Source organism: Podarcis tiliguerta (genome assembly GCF_965153285.1).
Source record: "Podarcis tiliguerta genome assembly, chromosome: 1".
Classification (NCBI taxonomy): domain Eukaryota; kingdom Metazoa; phylum Chordata; class Lepidosauria; order Squamata; family Lacertidae; genus Podarcis; species Podarcis tiliguerta.
In genome coordinates, this window is record NC_139534.1 from 12253514 (window position 1) to 12278165 (window position 24652).

The following is a 24652-nucleotide window of genomic DNA, read 5'->3' on the forward strand; positions in this document are numbered from 1 at the left end:
GTAACTGTTAGCTGTTCCTATTATCACAGCTTTCAGTCTTGTACAGATATGCTAGCTTTTCACCGGTTCCATGTCTCTGTCCCATAAGGTTGTTTCCCCGAAAGAAAAGCACACGCACACACAGCCATTTTCCTGTTACTGATAAGAAAAAGCTAACTATTTTATCAGGCATTAAGGCAGGATTGAGGCCACACCAGCCAAGAGGATCCTTCTGTGGCGGCAGTTGTAGAAGCAGACAGAGATATCTTTAGTTCAGAGTTGCCAAAACCTGCACGGTTCTTTGAGGGCGGGGGCATGTATACATGATGACTATGCCATTTGCACACACTTATCTAGAAATGCGTGAATATGGTACACGGGCAGCGGAAGTACATTCTGCACTTCCAGTGAAGAAAACATGAGATGACTTCTTGTTCACTATTCCTATGTACATTCCAGGCGTCAGATGAAGTCTTTGGGATGCTCAAAGCATGGGGAAGATTATTTGAAAGGCAGGCGTGTGCTTTCCTTACTCTTTCAAAAACCAAGAGCGCTTGTCAAGCATTCAGCGGCCCATAACAAAATCCCTACAGAAAAACAACAGCACAAAACCCCCTACAGCTGTTTTGACATGGGAGGAGGGCTGCAAGGCACTGGGAATATTAATTTCTTCCTGAGAGTGTAAGCTGGTTGTGGCATCTGCTTCTTTAGTCCATTTTTGTCTGAACGTTTGCTCACGTCATCATTGACTGCCGTAAGAATCGACAAGATATCTTCACGCCTGCAGAGAGAATGAGAAGGCAAATATATTAGAATGCAGTATTGTCACCATTAAAGAAGAAAAGCAAAAAACCTGTTGCTGTCCTTTTCTTTAGGATACTCTGAGATCCCTTAAGCCTAAGAAGAATTTGTTAGCTGCATTTGTCTAGTCCTAAACGGGGGGAAAGGGAGACGGGTAGCGCTGTGGGTTAAACCACAGAGCCTAGGACTTGCCGATCAGAAGGTCGGCGGTTCGAATCCCTGTGATGGGGTGAGCTCCCGTTGCTCGGTCCCTGCTCCTGCCAACCTAGCAGTTTGAAAGCATGTCAAAGTGCAAGTAGATAAATAGGTAATGCTCTGGCGGGAAGGTAAACGGCGTTTCCGTGTGCTGCTCTGGTTCGCCAGAAGCGGCTTAGTCATGCTGGCCACATGACCCGGAAGCTGTATGCCAGCTCCCTCGGCCAATAAAGTGAGATGAGCACTGCAACCCCAGAGTCGGCCATGACTGGACCCAATGGTCAGGGGTCCCTTTACCCTTTACCTTAAAGGAAAAAAGTTAGTGGTCCTCACCACTTTTTACTACACAACCTATCAAACTTTAAAAGGCAAAACCAAGAGGAGTGCCCATGAATATTCAATACAGCTCCTAATGTAAGAATCAGCCTTTAACTGAGGAGCAGACACAATGCAGCACCCTTAATGGTGCCTTATCCTACTAGATCAGGGATAGCTTGGGGTCTGGATCCTACCCTGCTACCTCGCCTTGGCTGAGGATAGTCTACCATCTGCTGAGTCAGCAGCTCAAACAGCAGTTAGCAGTGTCCAAAAAGATGCTTGTCTCATGTCGTGCAGGGTGACAGTTTCCAGCTTGTGGAAAACAATGGCGGCACCACAGACATCTCTGGTTTTGCATCATGAAAGACACTGGCCAAGCTGACCCAAGCTGCACCATTTCCTAAGTCGATGTTTGTAGAGATGCACCAGTCTGACCAGCCACTTTTAACCTGGCTGGCATGAGCCCTGTAGCTTTCCAGCTGGGCATGCCCTCCCTCTATGTTGTACACAAAGGAGAAAGTAGCTTTCCCCAAAGGAACTGCAGCATCTCTCTTTAACAGCACCATGCAACATTAACTAATGTCTATGCAGTCGTATCTTGGTTCTTGAACAGAAAGTGTTCCGGGAGAACCAAGGCGCAGCTTCCGATTGGCTGCAGGAGGAAAGTCCTGTAGCCAATCGGAAGCCGCGCCGGACGTTCGGCTTCCGAAAACCGGAACACGTTTGGAACCGAAACGTAAGAGTTACAAGGCTTTCGGCAACCAAGGTACGACTGTATTTCAAAACGTTCAGTGGATTAGCCAACATGAAGGCTTATATAAAGTCAACCAAAATTGACCCACTGGAATGAGCTACCGTATTTTTCGCCCTATAGGACGCACCAGCCCATAGGACACACCTAGTTTTTTGGGGGGGAAATAAAGAAAAAGCCGCGGGAACTCCCGCAGGGCTCCCTAGGCTGCAAATAGCTTCCCGAAGCACGGGGCGCTCTGCTTCAGTGCGCCCCGCGCTCCGGGCAAGCAGGCTGCTACCTGCAGCCTAGGGAGCCCTGCAGGAACTCCCGCGGGCTCCCCAGGCTTATGGATAGCTTCCTGAAGCCTGGAGAGCGAGAGGGGTCGGTGCTCTCTAAGCTTCAGCGAAAGCCTGCATTCGCCCCATAGGACGCACACACATTTCCCCTTCATTTTTGGAGGGGAAAAAGTGCGTCCTATAGGGCGAAAAATACGGTAACTTAACTCTGTTGCTTTCAATGGGTCTGCTAAGAGTATGACTTAGTTACGTACAATCCAATGTATTTTATCCAAAATGCCAGTTTAATGCCGAGAAAGACTGTCACACATAATAAGTAAAAGTATCACCTTGGAACCAGCTCCCGCAGCTTCTCGCAGAGGCCCTGAATGAACCATGTGCCACGCTGCACATCACGGTAAGAAAAATAACCATCCACTGTGGCCATGCCAAGGAGGAAGTCTGCCTCTTCGGGGATGCTTGCGGTCATCTGCTGTTGTGTCGGAATAAATCCTGAAGTTTGGGCATCTGCTCCAGGGGAGCCCAACTCGTGATTGTCTACTTCAAGGTAAACAGGTTGGTGCAGCTTGCTACCTTGACAAGCCTGGATGAAAAACAGTTTGGGCTTCTTAGCCAGTAAAGGACATTGTTTGGCTGTGAAGAAAGATGTGATTTTATTGATGGAGATGAGAGAGCCATCCGTCGCATAAATTTTCCCAGATTCGCCGTGAGACAGAATGCAGCACACAAGACAATCACTGTCTTTCCAGTATTCAGAAGACTGCCAGTCGTTTAGAAGTTGGAGAAGTTCGTCTGATGTCTTGTCATCATATTTTTTCACTTCAAACCCAAGCCATTTGAACACACTTTCCAATTCCACTGTCACGAGAGAAGGGGGAGAGATGGCAGTAAACACCAACAAAACAGGTGCCAATTTAACAGGAAAAAGTTTGATGCATCAATTTAAACCCTGATCCCATAAAGGCAGCTTCCAGTTATACCTTTTATAATCAGGATTTCTATACTGTCATTAGGGTAAAACAGATTTTATACAATACAATCACTGATAAAAGTGTTTAATATAGAAATTACCGTATTTTTCGCTCTATAAGACGCACCAGACCACAAGACGCACCTAGTTTTTGGAGAAGGAAAACAAGAAAAAAAATATTCTGAATCTCAGAAGCCAGAACAGCAAGAGGGATTGCTGCGCAGTGAAAGCAGCAATCCCTCTTGCTGTTCTGGCTTCTGGGATAGCTGCACAGCCTGCATTCGCTCCATAAGATGCACAGACATTTCCCCTTACTTTTTAGCAGGGAAAAAGTGAGTCATAGAGCAAAAAATACGGTATTTGCTTTCCATCAATAATCACAACTACATTGACTATCCCAAGGCTAACACATTCCAGTAAAGTGCAGAATGAGGAAAACTGCATTGTGGAGAGGTTTGTAAAAAGCAATGAAAGCCTGCTCATTTCTACAGGATTAACCCAAATGTTTATTTCTATGCCAATTTCCATGCCATTTCTATGCCAAACATCTTCACCAAGCCACCCATCTCCTTGAATACAGCTTTCAGTAGACAAGTTATAGTTGTTTTAGGAGTTTTCTCCAAGCTCTCAGACCCCGTAGGTTTCTTCAGCACTTAAGAGTACAAAAATCTAAGAACCTTTTCTGGACACTTCCATAAACGCAGAAAGGTTTCTGTACCCTGAAACCACATTGAACTTGCAAACCAACAATAACTTCCTTGCTACGTATATGAAAACACTTATTTTGAAAGGTATTAAAGAGAGACAAGACACATGCTTGACAAGTCACTTACTGGCATCTTTTTGAGATCCTTCTCTGTGTTTCAAATTTCCCTTGAAATAGACGTTATTAAAAATAAGGCAATATCCTCTGCGAGGCCTGTTCATTTTATAGAGAGCAGACTCCTGTGGAATAAGGGGGAGTCAGACTTCATCATCTTATCCAATCCGTTTTATCTATCACACAGCATCTCAGGCAGTGATACTGTTAGGTAGACTTTGGATTTATAGAAGCCCTCTTTATACGGTAACGTGCCTTACGTTGCTTTACTTAAAAACACTGCTCGTTATGGCAAACTGTGCTCTGGATCTCTGTTCCAAAGACTTAGCCCTAACAGCACCACTGATCTTAAATCTAGATTGAAGGCTGGGAGTGAGTTTAAATACTTGTGGGATTCCTCAAGAAAACAAGACTTTCTGCAAAAAACAACAACACCCAGCTGTTTCTGCACAAGGATGGGCAATGCTAGGATAGGTACGGCTCCTTAGCAAGGGTGGCTTAAAGGTAAAGGTACCCCAGACCATTAGGTCCAGTCGTGGCCGACTCTGGGGTTGCGGCGCTCATCTCGCTCTATAGGCTGAGGGAGCCGGTGTACAGCTTCCGGGTTATGTGGCCAGCATGACTAAGCCGCTTCTGGAGAACCAGAGCCGCGCACGGAAACGCCATTTACCATCCCGCTGGAGTGGTACCTATTTATCTACTTGCACTTTGAACTATTTATCTACTAGCTTTTAGGAGCTGGGACCAAGCAACTGGAACTCATCCCATCGCGGGGATTCGAACCGCCAACCCTCTGATCGGCAAGTCCTAGGCTCTGTGGGTTAACCCACAGCGCCACCCACGTCCCATCGCAAGGGTGGCTTACTCCACACCAAATTCCTTGGGGAGGAAATCAACACTGTGCTGTTGAAGTTCCTTAGCAGTACAGTGGTACCTTGGTTCTCAAACTTAATCTGTTCCGGAAGTCCGTTCCAAAACCAAAGCGTGCTTTCTCATAGAAAGTAATGCAAAACGGATTAATCTGTTCCAGACTTTTAAAAACAACCCCTAAAACAGCAATTTAACATGAATTTTACTATCTAACGAGACCACTGATCCATAAAATGTAAGCAATAAACAATGTACTGCAGTCACACAGTCAGTCAGTATATGAACTGGGTTCCACAAAGTCACAAAAACAAAAAAGAGCCACAAAAAAGCAAATAGCAAAAACAGACTTGAGCGTAACACTCAAATCGGAAGTGCTGCACTCAGATCAGAAGCATAACACTCAAAATGGAGCATGTTCAGCTTCCGAAAAAGGTTCGCAAACCAGAACACTTACTTCCGGGTTTGCAGTGTTCAGGGTTCCAAGTTGTTTGAGTACCAAGGCGTTTGAGAACCAAGGTACCACTGTATATTATATTAGTGCTAGCAGGATGGTATGAGCAAGAGAAGGGCAGCTAGCCAGAATGGTTTTTTTCTTTTCTTTTCTTAATTCATTCTTGTATTTATATTTTGTACATTTATTTACAAAGTAATAATCATAAATAAATAAGAATAAAAATATGCACCCCACCACCGAGACCATTCCATTGTAACTACCTAACCTCCCAAAATTTCAACACCTCTTGCGATGGTTTGACCCCTTTCAGTGCAAATTCTACAAACTCCTTTCATATCTCCTCAAAATAATTTCTCCTGCATATTCCCTGTCTTAACTTAATGGCACATGTTAATTTATCGTTAATAGCTATATCCCACACCTTTTATACCATTCTTCCATTTTATACTCTGCTTGCCCCTTCCACTTCCTAGCTATAATAAGTCGTGCAGCTGTCAATAAATTTGTGAGCAAGTGCTTCACAGCCTGCAAACCTTCCACCCCATCGTAAATTGATAATAATGCTACTCTGGACTTTTGGTCAACTTTAACCCAGTGAACTCTGCTATCTCCTTAAACACCCTTTGCCAATTTTTTAAAAAAACATATTTACACCCCCACCACATGTGAATATAACTCCCTGTTTCCTGGCATCCCCTCCAACATAATACCGAATATTCCTTGTTTATTTGATTTAATCTGACTGGTGTTAAATACCATCTCCAAATTAATTTAGAATAATTTTCTTTTCTTCATATAGACAACATTTTCAACGTACTATTCTCCCATATTTCCCCCCAGCTTTGGCTATCTGCCACACCTCTTCTAATTTGTATTCTTGATCTTCCATTTCTACAGGTATTTTATAAATTTCACTGGTTTCCCCATTTATAACTGTATTGTTTTCTTTATCTCCCCCTTTTATAACCATTTTTTTCAAATTTTGTATATTCTTTGCAGTTCTTGTTTTCCCTTAACCACTTCTTTGTCCATTACTCCAGTTGTATACAGTTAAACCAAGTTACTTTACTTCCTGTCAGAACTTCTCTTATTTGTTCTTTGCTTCTCATTTTCTCCACCCAACCCTTTATTCCAAGTATTTTCTTCACTTTCACTTTCCTTTTTTAAAAAAATTACTGGGAAGTCTTCTATCACCACCACCAGAGTTAGTGGGGAACTTGTTAGTTTCGATTTTCCTTTATATTTCACCCATATCTCAATGATACTTCTTAATAAAGGATTTTCAATATTCTGCCACCTTTGCCTATTTGGTTTGATAAAAAAATATATTCACTAACTTCTCCCTTATTTCCTGTGTACCACTCTCTAAGTACAGAATGGTCCTTATGGCAGGTTGCACAACACATTGCCTCAAAGCTGATATTTCCTGTTGCACAAGCTTTTGCCGGCGCAACTGTTGTGCTGGAAGTCATATGGTGCCACCATTATTCTTTTCTTTCTTTAATTTGCATTTTCAAAAACAGGAACAGAGAGCGTATTTAACCCCCCTCCCCCTGTCCCACTTACAACTTTGTACCAAATACAGCATGTGTACCATATGACTTGCCTTCCAACTTTTCCTGGTTTCTTTTGCTTTGCTTCTACTCTGCATAATCCACATCTCTGTGGATTTGCTCGAGACCTGCCAAGCTATGTATTTGTCTATGTTGTTGTTGTTTAGTCGTTCAGTCGTGTCCGACTCTTCGTGACCCCATGGACCAGAGCACGCCAGGCACTCCTGTCTTCCACTGCCACCCGCAGTTTGGTCAGATTCATGTTTGTAGCTTCGAGAACACTGTCTAACCATCTCGTCCTCTGCCGTCCCCTTCTCCTTGTGCCCTCCATCTTTCCCAACATCAGGGTCTTTTCCAGGGAGTCTTCTCTTCTCATGAGGTGGCCAAAGTATTGGAGCCTCAGCTTCAGGATCTGTCCTTCCAGTGAGCACTCGGGGCTGATTTCCTTAAGAAAGGATGCATTTGATCTTCTTGCAGTCCATGGGACTCTCAAGAGTCTCCTCCAGCACCATAATTCAAAAGCGTCAATTCTTCGGCGATCAGCCTTCCTTATGGTCCAGCTCTCACTTCCATACATCACTACTGGGAAAACCATATTTGTCTATACTGGTTCTTAAAATATTCAATAAACATTGTTCATTCCTCCTTGTATTCCTCATCTTCGTTTTCTCTTATCTGGTTCATCAAACCAGCCAGTTCAGCGTATTCAAACAGTTTACACTGCTATTCTTTCTTAAGTGGGCACTATACTTATTCTCCACCTTTGTGCCAATATGGTTCTAGCTGCGGTGGGGGCACATAGTAATAAACTTTTGTTTTGGGGGGACCTCCATTGTTACCATTCCCAAGAGGGAAATCTCAGGTGTTTTTGGGAAAGTTTTTTAAAGTATCTTTTAAAATTCATTATATATAGTTTCCCAATAGATAAAGGTAAAGGGACCCCTGACCATTAGGTCCAGTCGTGACCGACTCTGGGGTTGCGCGCTCATCTCACTCTATAGGCCGAGGGAGCGGGCGTTTGTCTGCAGACAGCTTCCGGGTCCTGTGGCCAGCAGGACTAAGCCGCTTCTGGCAAACCAGAGCAGTGCACGGAAACGCCGTTTACCTTCCCGCCGGAGCGGTACCTATTTATCTACTTGCACTTTGACGTGCTTTCGAACTGCTAGGTTGGCAGGAGCAGGGACTGAGCAATGGGAACTCACCCTGTCGCGGGAATTCAAACCACCAACCTTATGATTGGCAAGTCCTAGGCTCTGTGGTTTAACCCACCGCGCCACCTGCATCTGTTTCCAATAGTGAACATTTACTTCCCTGCTGGCAAGCAATACCCCTCCCATTGTCTGTCTCCAGCATGCGGTATTGATGTGCTTCTAAAAACAGGGACTGAGTTTAGCATCTTGGCTTGCAAACGGGACTAATATTTCCAGGGCTGGCTCTAGTATTAATCAGTGAGGGTAACCACCACAGACAGCAGGTTTGGGGTGTCACGAAAGGACAGCAACCTGTTAGTTATTTCACCAGTTGTTGTGGTAGGCTTAGTGGGAGAAATAGGAGAGGCACTCATGGGAGTTTCTGCGCAGAGAAGCTATGAACTATGCTGAGCAGGGCACCCAAGATGAACAGGTCATAGTGGAGAGTTTTGACCAAACGTGATCCACCTGGAGCAGGAACCGGCAAGCCACTCCAGTATCCCTGCCAAGAAAACTCCATGGACAAAGACAACAGGCTTTTGAATTATGGTGCTGGAGGAAACTCTTGAGAGTCCCATGGACTGCAAGAAGATCAAACCTATCCATTCTGAAGGAAATCAGCCCTGAGTGCTCACTGGAAGGACAGATCCTGAAGCTGAGGCTCCAATACTTTGGCCACCTCATGAGAAGAGAAGACTCCCTGGAAAAGACCCTGATGTTGGGAAAGATGGAGGGCACAAGGAGAAGGGGACAACAGAGGATGAGATGGTTGGACAGTGTCCTCGAAGTCCAAGTCCAACGCCTGGCCACTTGGTCACCTACCAGACCTGTTGAATTTCTGCCTGAAATGTGGTAAAGCAATACAGGGTGGGACAGCCCGTTGAAGAGTAATCTTCTTCCTTAGGTTATTCTTCTGGACTGTCCTAAGATAAGGAAGTGGTGGCAGCAACTACTATTTCTGTTGTGTTTTGTTCTGAAAAACCAGCTTCGGCACATCCCTCTCTCTCAGCCGGGTCTTGCCGGACTTGGAGGGCGTGTGCCAGAATTGCTACAAAAGGTATTGCCTCTTTCTATCTTAAGGTATCTCTCTTTATGAACAGATGCCAATTTTATATTTTGACTCATGTGTTTTTGTATTCTCAATATGCCAATAAAGGTGACTGAATGGGGACAGATGGCCCCGAGTTCAAGGTTTTTGGCCTCAAGCTCTACTGCTACCACTATTAAGCACATGAACAGAATGAGGCTGTAACGGGTTATTTACAGACTTAAGGAAGGGCCAGTTGTATTCAATAAACCCTTCAGAACATGTCAAACCTCTGCTGGTTTCAGTTGATCCTGTCCTGCAGGCTGTTGCAAACTCGGCTCTCGCACATTTCCAGCTTTTAAATCTGCAAGGCAAATACAGGGATGCACTTGGGTTCAGATTTTGGTTAGAACACTGCCTAAAAAATAAAAAAAAAGTGTGACAAAAATAACCCCTTAAAAACGCAAAATCATTTTCTCTATGCCTGCATTTAGACAACCAATTCTCCACTTGACGGCCTCGGTCCAGTATACCTGAAGGAGCGTCTCCACCTCCATCATTCTGCCCAGACACTGAGGTCCAGCTCCGAGGGCCTTCTGGCGGTTCCCTCGCTGCGAGAAGCCAAGTTACAGGGAACCAGGCGGAGGGCCTTCTCGGTAGTGGCACCCACCCTGTGGAACGCCCTCCCACCAGATGTCAAAGAGAAAAATACCTACCAAACTTTTAGAAGACATCTAAAGGCAGCCCTGTTTAGGGAGGCTTTTAATGTTTAATACGTTACTGTGTTTTAGTGTTTGCTGGAAGCCGCCCAGAGTGGCTGGGGAAACCCAGCCAGATGGGCGGGGTATAAATACTAAATTATTATTATTATTATTATTAACAAGCCAAGACGTGAATGAGCCTCGTGCTCCCAGGCGTACCTGCTTCATTCCCCGCTTTGCACAGGCCAACTCTAGTTTCCCGCAGCGTTCAAACAGAGAAATCACGGTTCATGGCTTCTGAACACGACAGTATGTGAAGCTATGGTTTAAAGATGGTTTCTTCAGTTGCATATCAGTTTTCCCTGTTCAGATCTCAACGTGAAGCTAATCAAAGACTTCCCGGCTTGTTTGTAACTCAAACAAAGTGTGGAATGAAGTGGCTGATGGCGTTGAGGGCACAAGGCTGCTTAGTCTTGAGGCTTACTAAGCTGATATACAGGCCACTTTCAGACAATCATCTCTCTTTTCCTTTGTGCACATTCAATCAAAGACACCTCACAGACCCCTACACAGATAACAGCTCAGAATAACAAAAAAGCAAGAACCTACGACCCATCTCACCTTGACTTGCACCAAAGGAGTACAGACCTCCAGCATACTCCCTCATGCTCCCAGATTCTTCAGTGTGGGGATCTGTTTGGAAGGAAAAGGAAAAGGTGGTATAAAGATGGTATAAATAATAAATTATATGGGACGCGGGTGGCGCTGTGGGTTAAAGCCTCAGCGCCTAGGGCTTGCCGATCGAAAGGTCGGCGGTTCGAATCCCCGCGGCGGGGTGCGCTCCCGCTGTTCGGTCCCAGCGCCTGCCAACCTAGCAGTTCGAAAGCACTCTCGGGTGCAAGTAGATAAATAGGGACCGCTTACTAGCGGGAAGGTAAACGGCGTTTCCGTGTGCGGCTCTGGCTTGCCAGAGCAGCGATGTCACGCTGGCCACGTGACCCGGAAGTGTCTTCGGACAGCGCTGGCCCTTGGCCTCTTTGAGTGAGATGGGCGCACAACCCTAGAGTCTGTCAAGACTGGCCCGTAAGGGCAGGGGTACCTTTACCTTTTTACTTTAAATAATAAATTAATTAATCCAGAATGTGGCAGCTAGACTGGTGACTGGGAGCAGCCACTGAGACCATATAACACCAGTCCTGAAAGATCTTCATTGGCTCCCAGTACGTTTCTGAGCACAATTCAAAGTGTTGGTGCTGACCTTGAAAGCCCTAAACGGCCTCAGCCCAGTACACCTGAAGGAGCGTCTCCACCCCCATCGTTCAGCCCGGACACTGAGGTCCAGCTCCAAGGGCCTTCTGGCGGTTCATTTCTCCCTACAAAAGTACTCAACTCTGCCACCACTACCCCCCATGCCCTCTTGTCAGCAGAATTATCAAGAATAGAAGGGTGCTGGATTTATAAGAGTATATATTTAAAGTAGACACATAAATGAGCAAACTAAGTTAATTTGGATATGCAGAAAATATAAAAAATAAATTTAAGGAACCGCAGAAATAGGGAGATGGAAGTCAAGTTTTGAAATGTTAAAATGATTATAAAATTACTGAAATGTATAAAATTGAAAATCATATTTTTAAAAAAAAAGAATAAAAGGGTGCCATTTATAAAACAACGACTTAGCCCTGTCCATTTATTTCAGTGGGTTTACTCTGAGTAAAACTTAGTTGAAGACAACCCTTAGATCTAAATATGCGTATTACGAAGGCAAGACCTTTCAATACTTACAATGATTTCTTGGTGGGTCATTGATAGAGAGTCCCTGTATGGGAAACAAAAGAAAGATTTCACTGGCAAATATTCCATGCAGAGAAGAGAAAACCAACAAGATCATGACCAAAAGCATCTGATCACAAGATATTTAGTCAGGACGCATTAAACTGCTCTGATCCTTCTTTTTAAATTACATCTTCATCACCAGCTGGGTTTGCGCATCACACCAAGCCAAACTGTGGCTTAATATGAATGCGCATATTTCCATAAAGGAAATTGTGGCTGCTTTGCTCCTGCCGAGGTGTTCACTTGCTAACTTATACCACAGTTTGTATTACCATGTTGCCCGAACATAGGTTCATGGTTTAGCCCTCACCAGACTAAGACAAGCAGTAACCAAGAAGAAGAGGAGGAGTTTGGATTTGATATCCCGCCTTTCACTCCCTTTAAGGAGTCTCAAAGCGGCTAACATTCTCCTTTCCCTTCCTCCCCCACAACAAACACTCTGTGAGGTGAGTGGGGCTGAGAGACTTCAAAGAAGTGTGACTGGCCCAAGGTCACCCAACAGCTGCATGTGGAGGAGCGGAGACGCGAACCCAGTTCCCCAGATTACGAGACTACCGCTCTTAACCACTACACCACACTGGCTCTCTAAGCTTTACTTTTGATTCTAGCTCAGCATAGCAGCAGAATGATCAGAGAGAAGAGGCTGCAATTTCCTCTCTCTGAGCCTGTGCCCTTGTGGCTAAGCCATCGTTTGGCCCTGGCTGATGTGCCACCACTGATGTGTCACAGTGTTAATCTGTGTGCCTCTTCTGCGCACACATGAGAGCTCAAAGTTTGAAATAATTTCTATACACTAAATGTGCTTAATAACATCCATGCACCTTTGCACATCCTGATAAACTAATTGCAGCCTTCTGAAAAGGAAAGGTGGGGTTTTAGCAGTAGCTTCTGCTACAACGGAATGGTGCTTAGATGCAGCAAAGACAATTAACTACAAAGGGGAATCGTTGCGCTCAAAGAGGCAACAAAGGACAGCACACAAGACAGGTTTCTATCCAGATCAGTAGCACCAACATTATTGGACTATGCAGAGATGATAAGGCTAACTGGGAAAATCAGAAACCAGGAGAATCAAAACTTCAATAAAGAATGGGACAAATTTTCATTATATTGGAAAGATCGCTGTAAACACCTGAACTCTTAGGCAGGTTTTAAATAACTCTTGCAATGTTACACAGGCTTTGGATACAACGGAGAAGGGTAAATTAGATGGACTTATAATATTTAGTTTAAAAGTTACGTAGAGTACCCATGGAGGGGAGGAGGGAAGTCTTGAGATTCGGAAGAATATTGTGTTATTTCTATTATTTGTGATTATAAATGTGAATGGAGTTGTAAAAATAATATAAGGCAAAATGAATGAAGGCATCTACCTAAGTACACCTAAGGAGAGAAGCATAAAAACTGACCATGCACAAAATGCAGTATGGTTAAACTATTTCCACTTTGTGTGAATTTTAAAAAAATAGCTACCAATCCAGTAGCAAGACAAGAGCCAAGTGAGTGACACTGACCTGTCACTCCACTGATGGGGGGGGGTGTCTATATGCATTTTATAATATATAAAAAAGTTTTTGTGTGTGAATACACAGATACCCCCCACCCCACCCTTCTTCCCATAAACAAACAAATAAGGGCTGCGTATTGCCTCATGGGGTTAAGTGGGAACCAGGTCCGAAAACATTGTAGACTACCCCTGAAAGCAGCAACCAACTTACACAAAGTTTGGGGCGGGGAATCAAATGGTGTACAGTTTATACCTCAGGTTGAAGTAGCTTCGGGTTGAGCATTTTTGGGTCGCGCTCCGCGGTGACCCGGAAGTAACGGGGTGCGTTACTTCCGGGTTTCGCCACTCGCGCATGCGCAGACGTTCAAAATGACATCACACACATGCGCGGAAGCGGCGAATCGCGACCCACGCAGATGCACAGACGCAGGTTGCGTTCGCTTCAGGATGTGAACGGGCCTCCGGAACGGATCCCGTTCGCATCCAGAGGTACCACCATATAACAAAATGATAGATAGAAGGAAATATTTTCTTGCAGCTTACCTTGAGTAAATAAAATCCACCAGCACCGGGAGAGGGCAGAGTTTCCGTGCTTTGTTCTTTAGACTCTGCCAGTTACAAGGGATGAGAGAACAAAAAAGGTTGAGAGTCATGCCTTCCTTTGCCTAGCAAAAACTACGTAATAGGAATAATTGGTACAGATGACTGGTCCTAGAAGTCTGCTGTAAGGATTAAGCTGAGGGAGCTCTAGGTAGTCAACTATCAACAAACAGGACAGAATGGAAGGCTTTTGCGCAGCCTGTCTCCATTTGGCTTCAGGTGTTGTTGGTCTCCCAACTTGCACCAGACCCAGCCAACATGGCCAATGTTGCCGGTCTGCAACTCCAAACACTACTAGTTTAGTTGAGATTCCTGTACTCAGGGGATTGGACTAGATGACTTTAAGGGTCCCCTTCTACCTCTACAATCCTATGATCGCTAGCATTATGGCTGGGGCTTATGGAAGCTCAAGACCAAAACTTCTGAAGGACCACTGTGGCGTTTGCCCTCCTAGGTGACATCATGCTGGGTCATAAGGAAAGGGTTAAATGAGTGTGAAGTGATTGGCAAGTGGGAACCCAAGGGGAGGAGTTAAGAGTTAGTGTTGTTGAGGGTCAGTTGGGTGTTAGAGAAGGGAGAGTGAGGATACGTCTGTGGGTTGGGATAGGTTGATATGAGAGACTGAGAGAATCTGTTACAAGGAGTCAGATAGACAGTTGGGATAATTAGTTAGAAGTTATTAGGAAGGTATAGGCCGGTAAGGAAACTAGTACAGTGGTGCCCCGCAAGACGAATGCCTCGCAAGACGGAAAACCCGCTAGACGAAAAGGTTTTCCATTTTGGAGGTGCTTCGCAGGACGAATTTCTCTATGGGCTTGCTTTGCAAGACGAAAATGTCTTGCGATTCCTGGGGGGGTTTTTTCGCTCCCCACCCCCTTTTTCTAAGGCACTAAACTGCTAATAGCCTTTTAGCAGCTAATCCGCTAATCCCTTAAGCCTTTAATAGCCGCTAATCCGCTAATCGGCTAATGGGCTTGCTTCGCAAGATGAAAAAACCGCTAGACGAAGAGACTCACGGAACGGATTCTTTTCGTCTTGCGAGGCACCACTGTATTAACAAACTGACAAGAAAAATTATCTGAAACCATAAACTAGTTAAGCCTTATAAAATAAACTTGTTTATTTGGTTTAATGTTAAAAACTGTCTGGACTCCGTGTGTACCTGAGAGAAACGGGTTGGTGGCAAAGGGGAAGCAATCCCAGTGGTGGCACAGGGATCAATAGACCGTCAAACGTCCGGGGACCCTGTGTGGTCGCCACAACCACACATTCCTCGCCATCCCTGCCCCCAGCCATAGCGCTGATGATAGGTATTTGATTTACCCTGAACACAGAGCATTATTATTCCTGTTTACATACACAGAAGCGAGACAGATAGCTGAGTGGTCTTGAGCAAGTCGCCCAAACTACAGGGCATTCATCTCCACAACCCCATTTCCATTTCAACATTCACATCTCACGTAGATGAGAAGCTCTCATGTTAGGAAGTCAGCGAGGAAACCAGGAGCAAGTTAGGAATGAGTTCAAGATTTCTTAAGGCAGATTAAACAAAAAGGAAATGTATCCCATGATTAAATAATAAAAAAGGAACAAATTGGGATCGGAAAAAGTGAATGATAAAACACTGATTCATAGATTTAAAACACAGGTGAAAAGTAACCAATGAATTTGCCGATCCAGCTATAGAGGTTTTTTTTTTAGAAGGGGGTTAACTTCCCCCCTTCTAAAAGGGAGGAAAGTGTGTTGTGCTTTTCTCCCTGATGCCTCTTCTTGTTATAAAAACTTAGCCCTCTTCTACCCCACTTTACAGCGACCCTGGCAAGGCCAAATCTAACACATACCCATTTTTAAATTGGGCCTTAGTTGCATTGCCATTATCAACCTACACGAGACAACGCCAGTAGCTACTGTTTGATAAGATAAGAGGAACAACTAAGTTCATTTTGGTCAATTTGTAAGATGATCTACTCAAAATTAGACACCTTGTTTTTCTTTATACGCTGCCAGTATTTTCAGGAGTTCGCGCGATATCCTTTGACAGGTTTCTTCCAGCAGAGAGATATCGGTCTCCGATATAAGGCATTGCTTCTCCAGGCAAGTCAACAGTTCTAGAGCAGACTAGGAGAAAAAGTAAACACAATAGCTGCGTCCTTGCTTATATCTCACGCCCCAGCCCGGAATCACCAAGTCTTTCTACATTTTAAGAGAAGTGTTTCTCAGCAACAACAAACTCCCATGTGTTTCCTGCGCTCCCCAACCAAAGTGACGAAATTATTCTGAAAGCCAACACAGAACAGGCCAAGTCAATCCCTGCAACTTTACAGACCTAGTCTTTTTTAAACACTGAGCATCTCAGATGGTATCAGGAGCAGCCAGAGTCAAGTGTAGGTCAGCAATTTTTTTAAAAAAAGGGTCCATACAAGTTAACTCTGTAGTCACTGAAACCAAACCAGTGCAGGCCTATTGATCCAATGAAGCAGTTGTGAGGAGTGAAGATCCCAACCTTCTCAACACTCTCTAACGTTCCTCCTCTCCAGGGTCATTCCCAGTCGCATTTGTAATAGTTGTTATCAGCCCAGTATACCTGAAGGAGCATCTCACCCCCATCGTTCAGCCTGGACACCGAGGTCCAGCGCCGAAGGCCTTTTGGCGGTTCCCTCCCTGCGAGAAGCGAGGTTGCAGGGAAGCAGGCAGAGGGACATCTCGGTAGCGGCACCCGCCCTGTGGAACGCCCTCCCATCAGATGTCAAGGAAATAAACAACTATCTGACTTTTAGAAGACATCTGAAGGCAGCCCTGTTTAGGGACGTTTTTAAATTTTGATGTTTTATCGTGTTTTTTTATATTATGTTGGGAGCCACCCAGAGTGGAGAAACCCAGCCAGATGGAAGAGAGAGAATTTTATACAATATTCTATGCAATATTTTAATGTTTCGTTTATTTATTGCTTTGTGAGCCGCCCAGATAACTTCCATTATGGAGTAACTATATAAACGTAAGAGGGACGCAGGTGACGCTGTGGGTTAAACCACAGAGCCTAGGACTTGCCGATCAGAAGGTCGGCGGTTCGAATCCCTGTGACTGGGTGAGCTCCCGTTGCTCGGTCCCTGCTCCTGCCCACCTAGCAGTTCGAAAGCACGTCAAAGTGCAAGTAGATAAATAGGTCCCGCTCCGGCGGGAAGGTAAACGGCGCTTCCATGAGCTGCTCTGGTTCGCCAGAAGCGGCTTCGTCATGCTGGCCACATGACCCAGAAGCTGTACGCCAGCTCCCTCGGCCAATAAAGCAAGATGAGCGCCGCAACCCCAGAGTCGGCCACGACTGGCCCTAATGGTCAGGGGTCCCTTTACCTTTACATAAACGTAAAAATATAAATATGTGCAAGTTGCCATGTTTTCACACAGTGAGTTTATCCCATAATGAACATGCATGTGTATGTTGCAAGTTCTCCGTGACAGAGAAGCAACGCACATGCTCAAATGGGCTTCTTCTTTCTCTTTACTTGGTGACATGATCCAAAGTTTACCCGAATGCAGAAGTCACAGACTACAGCTCCCAGCAGCCCCATCAGAACATATGAAGGTCACCAAGTTGGGGAAGGCTGTCCTACTGCTCCTTTCCTTAACTCTCACACTGACCATCACAGTACAGTTACAATCTTTCTGGGCATTTCCCCCAGCCCACCAGAATGGAACTATTTTTAGAAGCCCTTACTCTTTACTTACATCAGTGGATTGCTTCTTTGGGATATGGTCCCTCAGAAAGAACACGGCAGTCTCCACATCTCGCTTAGTGAACCCTTCTGACAAATCATACAGCATCTGCCTGTGTGACAAGAGTTTGGTGAGGCAATTTAGTGATTACTATCTAAGCCAGGGGACGCGGGTGGCACTGTGGGTTAAACCACAGAGCCTAGGGCTTGCCGATCAACAGGTCGGCGGTTCAAATCCCTGTGACGGGGTGAGCTCCCGTTGCTCAGTGCCTGCTCCTGCCAACCTAGCAGTTCGAAAGCATGTCAAAGTGCAAGTAGATAAATAGGTACCGCTCCGGCGGGAAGGTAAACGGCGTTTCCGTGCGCTGTTCTGGTTCGCCAGAAGCAGCTTAGTCATGCTGGCCACATGACCCGGAAGTTGTACGCCGGCTCCCTCGGCCAATAAAGCGAGATGAGCGCCGCAACCCCAGAGTCGTTCGCGACTGGACCTAATGGTCAGGGGTCCCTTTACCTTTACCTATCTAAGCCAGGGATAGTCAACCTTTTTATACCTACCGACCACTAATGCATCTTTCCTGATGGTAAAATGTCCTTTCTGCCCACCAGTGCTCGATGGAAGGAGGATTCAGCTTGTGCCATAGAACCCTCTACCGCCCACCTAGAATCCTGAAACGCTTTCAAGTGGGCATTAGGGATCAGGTTAACAACCCCCAGATCTAAGTCTTAGAAACCTGACTTCCGAACCACCACCACCCAACCCAAACATCCACAGAACCAGAAGTCTCTGGTGGCAGCTATCCAGGTTCAAGGTCTCCCCACCAAACAGCTAGCAAATAAATAAATAAAGATGTTTTTATGCCCACCAGAAGGAAGGGAACATATCAGCCAATGTTTTTCAAGCAGAGCGGCATCTTCAGAAATGGAAGACTCACCGATATGCAGATACCCTCCCTCTCCGAGGCAGATCTTTTTCCACTGCATCTTTGGTATAGCCAAGCTTCGCCAGCAGGCTGATGTTCTTAATTCTATAAAGAAGTTCTGCTACTATAAAGTTGTCCTCCTCGTTTAGTATGTCTTCGTTCATGAGATAATGGAAAAGATTGTGTGCCGACTCCACAGTTTCCAACTTCTTCCAGGGGATGAAATCAATGCAGAAAAACTTAAAAGCCTCCAAATCTTCGCTTCCCAGGTTCTTATCAATTTCCAGAAGATTATGGGTCAGCTTTCTACTGTCGCATTTAATCATGATGGCGGCTTTTGTCAGGCGCTAGGATTTCTGACAAGGGAGAGAAAAGCAAGCAAGGAGTTGGTATTGAAGGAAAAACCACTCGGCAGCCACCAATACACAATCAAACAACAACAACAACAACAACAACAACAACAAGAAGTACTGGGAATTACCGGTAAGTAAAAGCAGGGATCTAAACCATGCCAACGGAAATCTCAGCAGCTATTTCAGTTAGATATAACAAACACTTCTTGTGTACTTGTATGTTGTTGTTTTTTTAGAATAAATGCTTATAGCTTATGAAGCAATATCCTGCAGTCTTATGAAGAAATATCCTGTTCTTAAATTCACACACACACAAACAAACCCTGTGAATAACTTTGCAAATGCTATGTCAACAAATTCTACTTCAATAGGGGTGTCAAGTAATTTTTTGATAGGATGCCTGAAACAAATTCTGTTAAAACGCAAGAAACAGACACCTGCTTGAAGACCTCAAGCCCAGAATTCATGTGACAATGACTCAATGGGTCACTGTATTAAGTTAATTTGGGAATGTAATCCACCACCTCCTGCCAACCAGAAGCGGCTTAGTCATGCTGGCCACATGACCCGGAAGCTGTACGCCGGCTCCCTCGGCCAATAAAGCAAGATGTGCGCCACAACCCCAGAGTCGTTCGTGACTGGACCTGATGGTCAGGGGTCCCTTTACCTTACTAATCCACCACACCAAAAACTTTGGGTCTTTTAAATAGAAAATAATGCACAACAGTAAGTAAAAAAAGAAAGAAACAACAACAACAACAACAACAACAACACCACAGTCCTCAACAACACCACAGTCCTCAACAAGTTTACCTGAAAGTTTCATGGGATGTGCTCTCACATCCCTGTGCATAGGTAAAGGTAAAGGGACCCTGACTATTAGGTCCAGTCGTGGCTGACTCTGGGGTTGCGGCGCTCATCTCACTTTATTGGCCGAGGGAGCCGGCGTACAGCTTCCAGGTCATGTGGCCAGCATGACTGGCGAACCAGAGCAGTGCACGGAAACGCCGTTTACCTTCCCGCCAGAGTGGTACCTATTTATCTACTTGCACTTTGACGTGCTTTTGAACTGCTAGGTGGGCAGGAGCAGGGACAGAGCAATGGGAGCTCACCCTGTCGCGGGGATTCGAACCGCCGACCTTTTGATTGGCAAGTCCTAGGCTCTGTGGTTTAACCCACAGCGCCACCCGCGTCCATTCATCCCGGCGCATACGACAGCCCAATACTTGGCCTTCCAGGTCCATGAATTGCAGGGTTTGAACTAAAGGACTCTTGGGGGGGGGTCACTTATAACTATACAATTCTATTGTTCAAACGTCCCTTTGAACTTATAAGAGAGGGCTCCAGGGTGAAGGGCACCTGTCATTTCCTATGAACGGGCTCAGAAAATGCTCGGTCCACAAACTTTAGCTCTTGGGGTGTGCTCAATGTGGGCACCCCAAAACAGTCCCCTGGCATCTCCCAAGGCCCCTTAATCTTCCTGATTTTTGCAAATTTTAAAGGTTTGGTTTATTTCACTTGTCAGATGCAAGCTCTAGCTTCCTATCTTACTTTCTTCTTCCCGAAAGCCAAAGGACAGTATTTGTGTGTGAGTGTGTGTTTTTAAAAAAGCAGGGAAACACGTGTTAAGTGTTTGGGGAAAGTATTTAGGAGGCCTGCATGAGTGATTATTTTGAAGGGCTGGATGTACTTCTTTGGGAAAAAGCGTTTGAAATGTTTCCTGTTCATGCTGGAATGAAGTTATATGGCTTTAGTAGAAATGTTATAAGGATTTAAGTATAAATAGATTAATGGAATTTTAAAAGTAAAATAAGGTTAGAATGTGTTAAGATAATTATATGACAGATAACAGAGGAAGATGGAAAGGAATTGCTGAAACATTTGACAGAAGTGGAATACAAAAAGGGAGGTGTGAGGAGGTCGGTGAAAGAAGTGAATGAAAGATATGATATTGAAATTGTTTGTTTTATATTGTCTTGTTTGGTTTTGTTTAGTTTAATGTGTTTAGTGTTATGTAGTGTCTTCATATTGTATTGTATTGGTTTTTATTTTTCTGTTTATGTTTGGTTTTGAAATGTTTAAACTGTTCAAAAAGTAATAAATATTATTTAAAAAAATATGAAATGTTTCCTGTTCAAGTTTGGGGCCGGGTTCGGGTTTTTGCCTTTAACAGATCTGTTCCCTGAGTGGGCTTGTGTGGGTGAACATATTTTTTTGGAGACAAGAGGAAATGTGACGGCGACAACCCCTGTCTCAGCAAATAACACTTCCGGCCAACTAAAAATAAAAATAAAATAAAGGCTGCTCCTGATAAGCCAGACAGCACATTTTGATCGGTTGATTAATAATTTTCTGTATGAAGAAAAACCGGAAGAGGGGAGTTGCCATCTTAAGCCGTCTGAGAGAAAAAAGCGTCTTCTAAAATGGTGTCTAAAGTGCCACCTGATTATAAAAATAATGCGCGCCCCCCCCCTCAAAAAACAACCAAGCTATCTTTTATGTAGATGCAAATGTAGGCAGATTTTGATGAACTAAGCTTTTTCTTTTTCTTAGGTGGTAACGGAGGCAGGAAAGATCCTAGCCCACGGGGCACAACTTGGTGTAGCACTGTAGCCCTTCACTGGTTGCCTTCTAACCCCTTACCTGGGAGTAAGTCCCCCTGAAGTCAACAGGACTTACTTCTGAGAAGTCACGGCCAGGCTATCCTAGTTTCGCTTTGCTATTGATTTAACGGTGCCTGGTGGATGGGAAAACGAGATAATCTGGTTTCCTGGAAAAGGGGCGGCTCGCCGTCGGAAGGTGGGGTGCAAGGCAGCCCTGTTCAGGGAAGTTTTTAATCTGTGATATTTTACTGTATTTTTTGTTTCTATGGAAGCCGCCCAGAGTGGCTGGGGAGGCCCAGCCAGATGGGCGGGGTACAAATAATAAATTATTATTATATTATTAATTGCGATTATGATTAATTGTTAGATTTGGACGCACACACAAACACACACACTTCAACCGCAGATCTCCGGGCAGTTGGCAGCGCAAACCTCCCCCCCCCAAAAAAAAACTTACTTTTTGTTTCTAAAGAAGACACCCAGCCAGGCCTCCCGATCTTTCAACATGAGTTTCTGGGCTTTGAGATCTTATAATGTTCAGGTGCCGGAGAAAGGAAAACAAAACAAGGCGCAGGAGCGGCGGAGGAAACTTCGCCCAACTTCGCCCCGATTCCCACGGAGTTTAGCAAAGAGGAATCGCGCAGCCGCCGCTCCACGCTGCCTCCTGCAATTTTTTTGAATTTCCTGGTCCGATCATCGCTCCCTTGCTTCGTCTTGCCTTGCGCGGCTGCACGTAGACGGGGAAGCACCACCCACTCAACCCTTACGGCCCTAAAAATAAAGTTATTTCCGCCTGCTTGACGGGAGTTCCCTGAGAAAGCGGCCGCTGGATGTTGCAATTTATCAGGGACATTCCCCGCACGGAAGGGCAGCGTGGGCTTTGCTGCTAGTTTGGGTTTCCCTTTAAAGAAATCGGCGCCTTTTCTTTATTTTGTAAAAAAATGCGGAAAGATGGGAAGGATTGCTTCCTTGCTCCTGCGAGGTTTTTTGGGGTTTTTTTTTTGCAAAACATGCATTTAAAATGCGCTCAGTACTGGAAACGTCAAGCATTCTTTGTTGTTGTTGGGTTGTGAGATTTGTTGAAATGGCGTGTGTTTAAGAGCTGGCCACTTCGAAGCTTGCTAAACATTGCTAAACTTTTTAAACATTGCTAGGGAGTCGTCAGCTTTGGGAGAGGGGGGGGCGGGACGACGACCACACATGCTTGATAAGTTAGGTAACTCTCACGGGTGCAATTTCCCTTTCCCCGAAAACCAAACATGCCCAGGCAAGTTTCCCAAACCACCCTCCACACCTTCAAGCCAGATCCTTCTGAGATAAAGGTAAAAAGTCAAATCCATCAAATCGACAGCAGATGTCCTTGAATTCGCACGATTCCGGGGGGGGGGGGGGGTGACCTAAACGTCTTACCTAATCACACATCAATGCCTAATCACACATCAATATAAGCTAAACAAGCTATAGTTTAGGACCCCACTCTCTTGGGGGCACCCCAAAAATTTAAAGGAAAAAAATCCTGGATGTACATTTCCAAAACATAAGATAAAAAAATGAAATAAAACCTACATACAGCACCAGTGTTTTGTGTTGTGTAGGCTCCTAGGATGTAAACAATGGGCCCCGCCTGCTAGCCTGCTCCCTAAAATATCACTGGTGTTGTAAATAAAATTATGCCCTTTTCCCTATCACTGGTTTGCTCATTTCTCTATATAGGGTGCCTACATTTTGCATGTGCAAATGGCTTTAGATACCTGTTAGGTCCATAAATTACCATATATAGTGTTATAAGAATTTTAAAGTCATTCATATATATATATATATATATATATATATATATATATAGTGTGTGTGTTTGTGTATATATATATGACCTTAAAATTGTGTGTGTGTGTGTGATGTTCATAAATGTACCAATCAAACACATTGTTGTTGTTTACTCGTTTCCGACTCTTCGCGACCCCATGGACCAGAGCACGCCAGGCACTCCTGTCTTCCACTGCCTCCCGCAGTTTGGTCAGACTCATGTTTGTAGCTTCGAGAACACTGTCCAATCAAACACATACAAATATGTAAACCACGTCTGAAACTCACAGAAAATTCCTGAAACCATTTTCTCTCTCCCAAAATGACCTCAAATATTTCTCTGCAATGTCGAAATGGGAAATCTCCCCATTGTCTCTTTGCTCACAAATCCTGTCTTCAGGGCACATTTAAGATATGAATAGGGCGAGAGCCCAGTAGTTATCATAACAAAAGAATGGCCAGGCTCCCTGGGTAATCCAGTCAAGTGACAATTAACAGGTAACCTGGCAGATATGATAAAAACAATGCACTCAGATTTCTGCCTTTTCTGTGATGTAGGTATGATGTATCTAGGGGGTGGTCTTGGGCTACACCCCTTCTGTGATGTATGTATATATGTATGTTTCTGGGGGTGGTCTTCTCCAGGGTGGGCAATTTCAAATGTCTATGGTCTCTCCCCCCCCCCCCACTGCCTGTGGGGGGGGGGGAGCACCCTTTAATATAGATCAGGCTTACTAGCTGCTTTGCTTCTCAATATTCTCTGGTTTGCCTGTTATTTTCTTCTACCAACAGAGAACCTAACAAAGGACTCTGTATGGGCTCTTGGGTACCCCATAAGGGAAAAGGAGCAGTTTTTATTCTTATAAAAATAGCATATATTCAACACAAAATTCAGTAACAATTTGTTGTTGACAAAGGACAGCTGGGCATATAAAGTGCCCCATTATCTTCAGTAGCTTAGGGCCTCATCAAAACTAAATCAGGCCCTGCACATCACATTGGTTTCCTTCCACTGCCAGAACAGTAAAAAATGGATCTGGTGGATTTAGGGCCTGTTGTTGTTTATTCGTGTCCGACTCTTTGTGACCCCCTGGACCAGAGCACGCCAGGCACTTCTGTCTTCCACTGCCTCCCGCAGTTTGGTCAAACTCATGCTGGTAGCTTCGAGAACACTGTCCAACCATCTCGTCCTCTGTCGTCCCCTTCTCCTTGTGCCCTCAATCTTTCCCAACATCAGGGTCTTTTCCAGGGAGACTTCTCTTCTCATGAGGTGGCCAAAGTATTGGAGCCTCAGCTTCAGGATCTGTCCTTCCAGTGAGCACTCACGGCTGATTTCCTTCAGAATTGATCGGTTTGATCTTCTTGCAGCCCATGGGACTCTCAAGAGTCTCCTCCAGCAGCAGAATTCAAAAG

The 24652-nt window shown here is 44.8% G+C and overlaps 1 protein-coding gene across 1 annotated transcript; it reads right to left on the bottom strand.

The window, feature by feature from the left end:
- Positions 1-127: 127 nt before the first annotated feature.
- CASP10 (caspase 10) lies at positions 128-22268 on the bottom strand. Its single transcript, XM_083409991.1, has 11 exons — positions 21894-22268; positions 18493-18836; positions 17574-17673; positions 15833-15968; positions 13794-13858; positions 11693-11726; positions 10529-10600; positions 9497-9570; positions 4126-4237; positions 2652-3180; positions 128-760 (listed from the first exon to the last, which is right to left on the bottom strand). Exons 2-11 carry the CDS (start codon positions 18804-18806, stop codon positions 595-597), a joined length of 1602 nt encoding a protein of 533 aa, XP_083266117.1. The 5' UTR covers positions 18807-18836; positions 21894-22268; the 3' UTR covers positions 128-594.
- Between the last annotated feature and the right edge of the window lie 2384 nt (positions 22269-24652).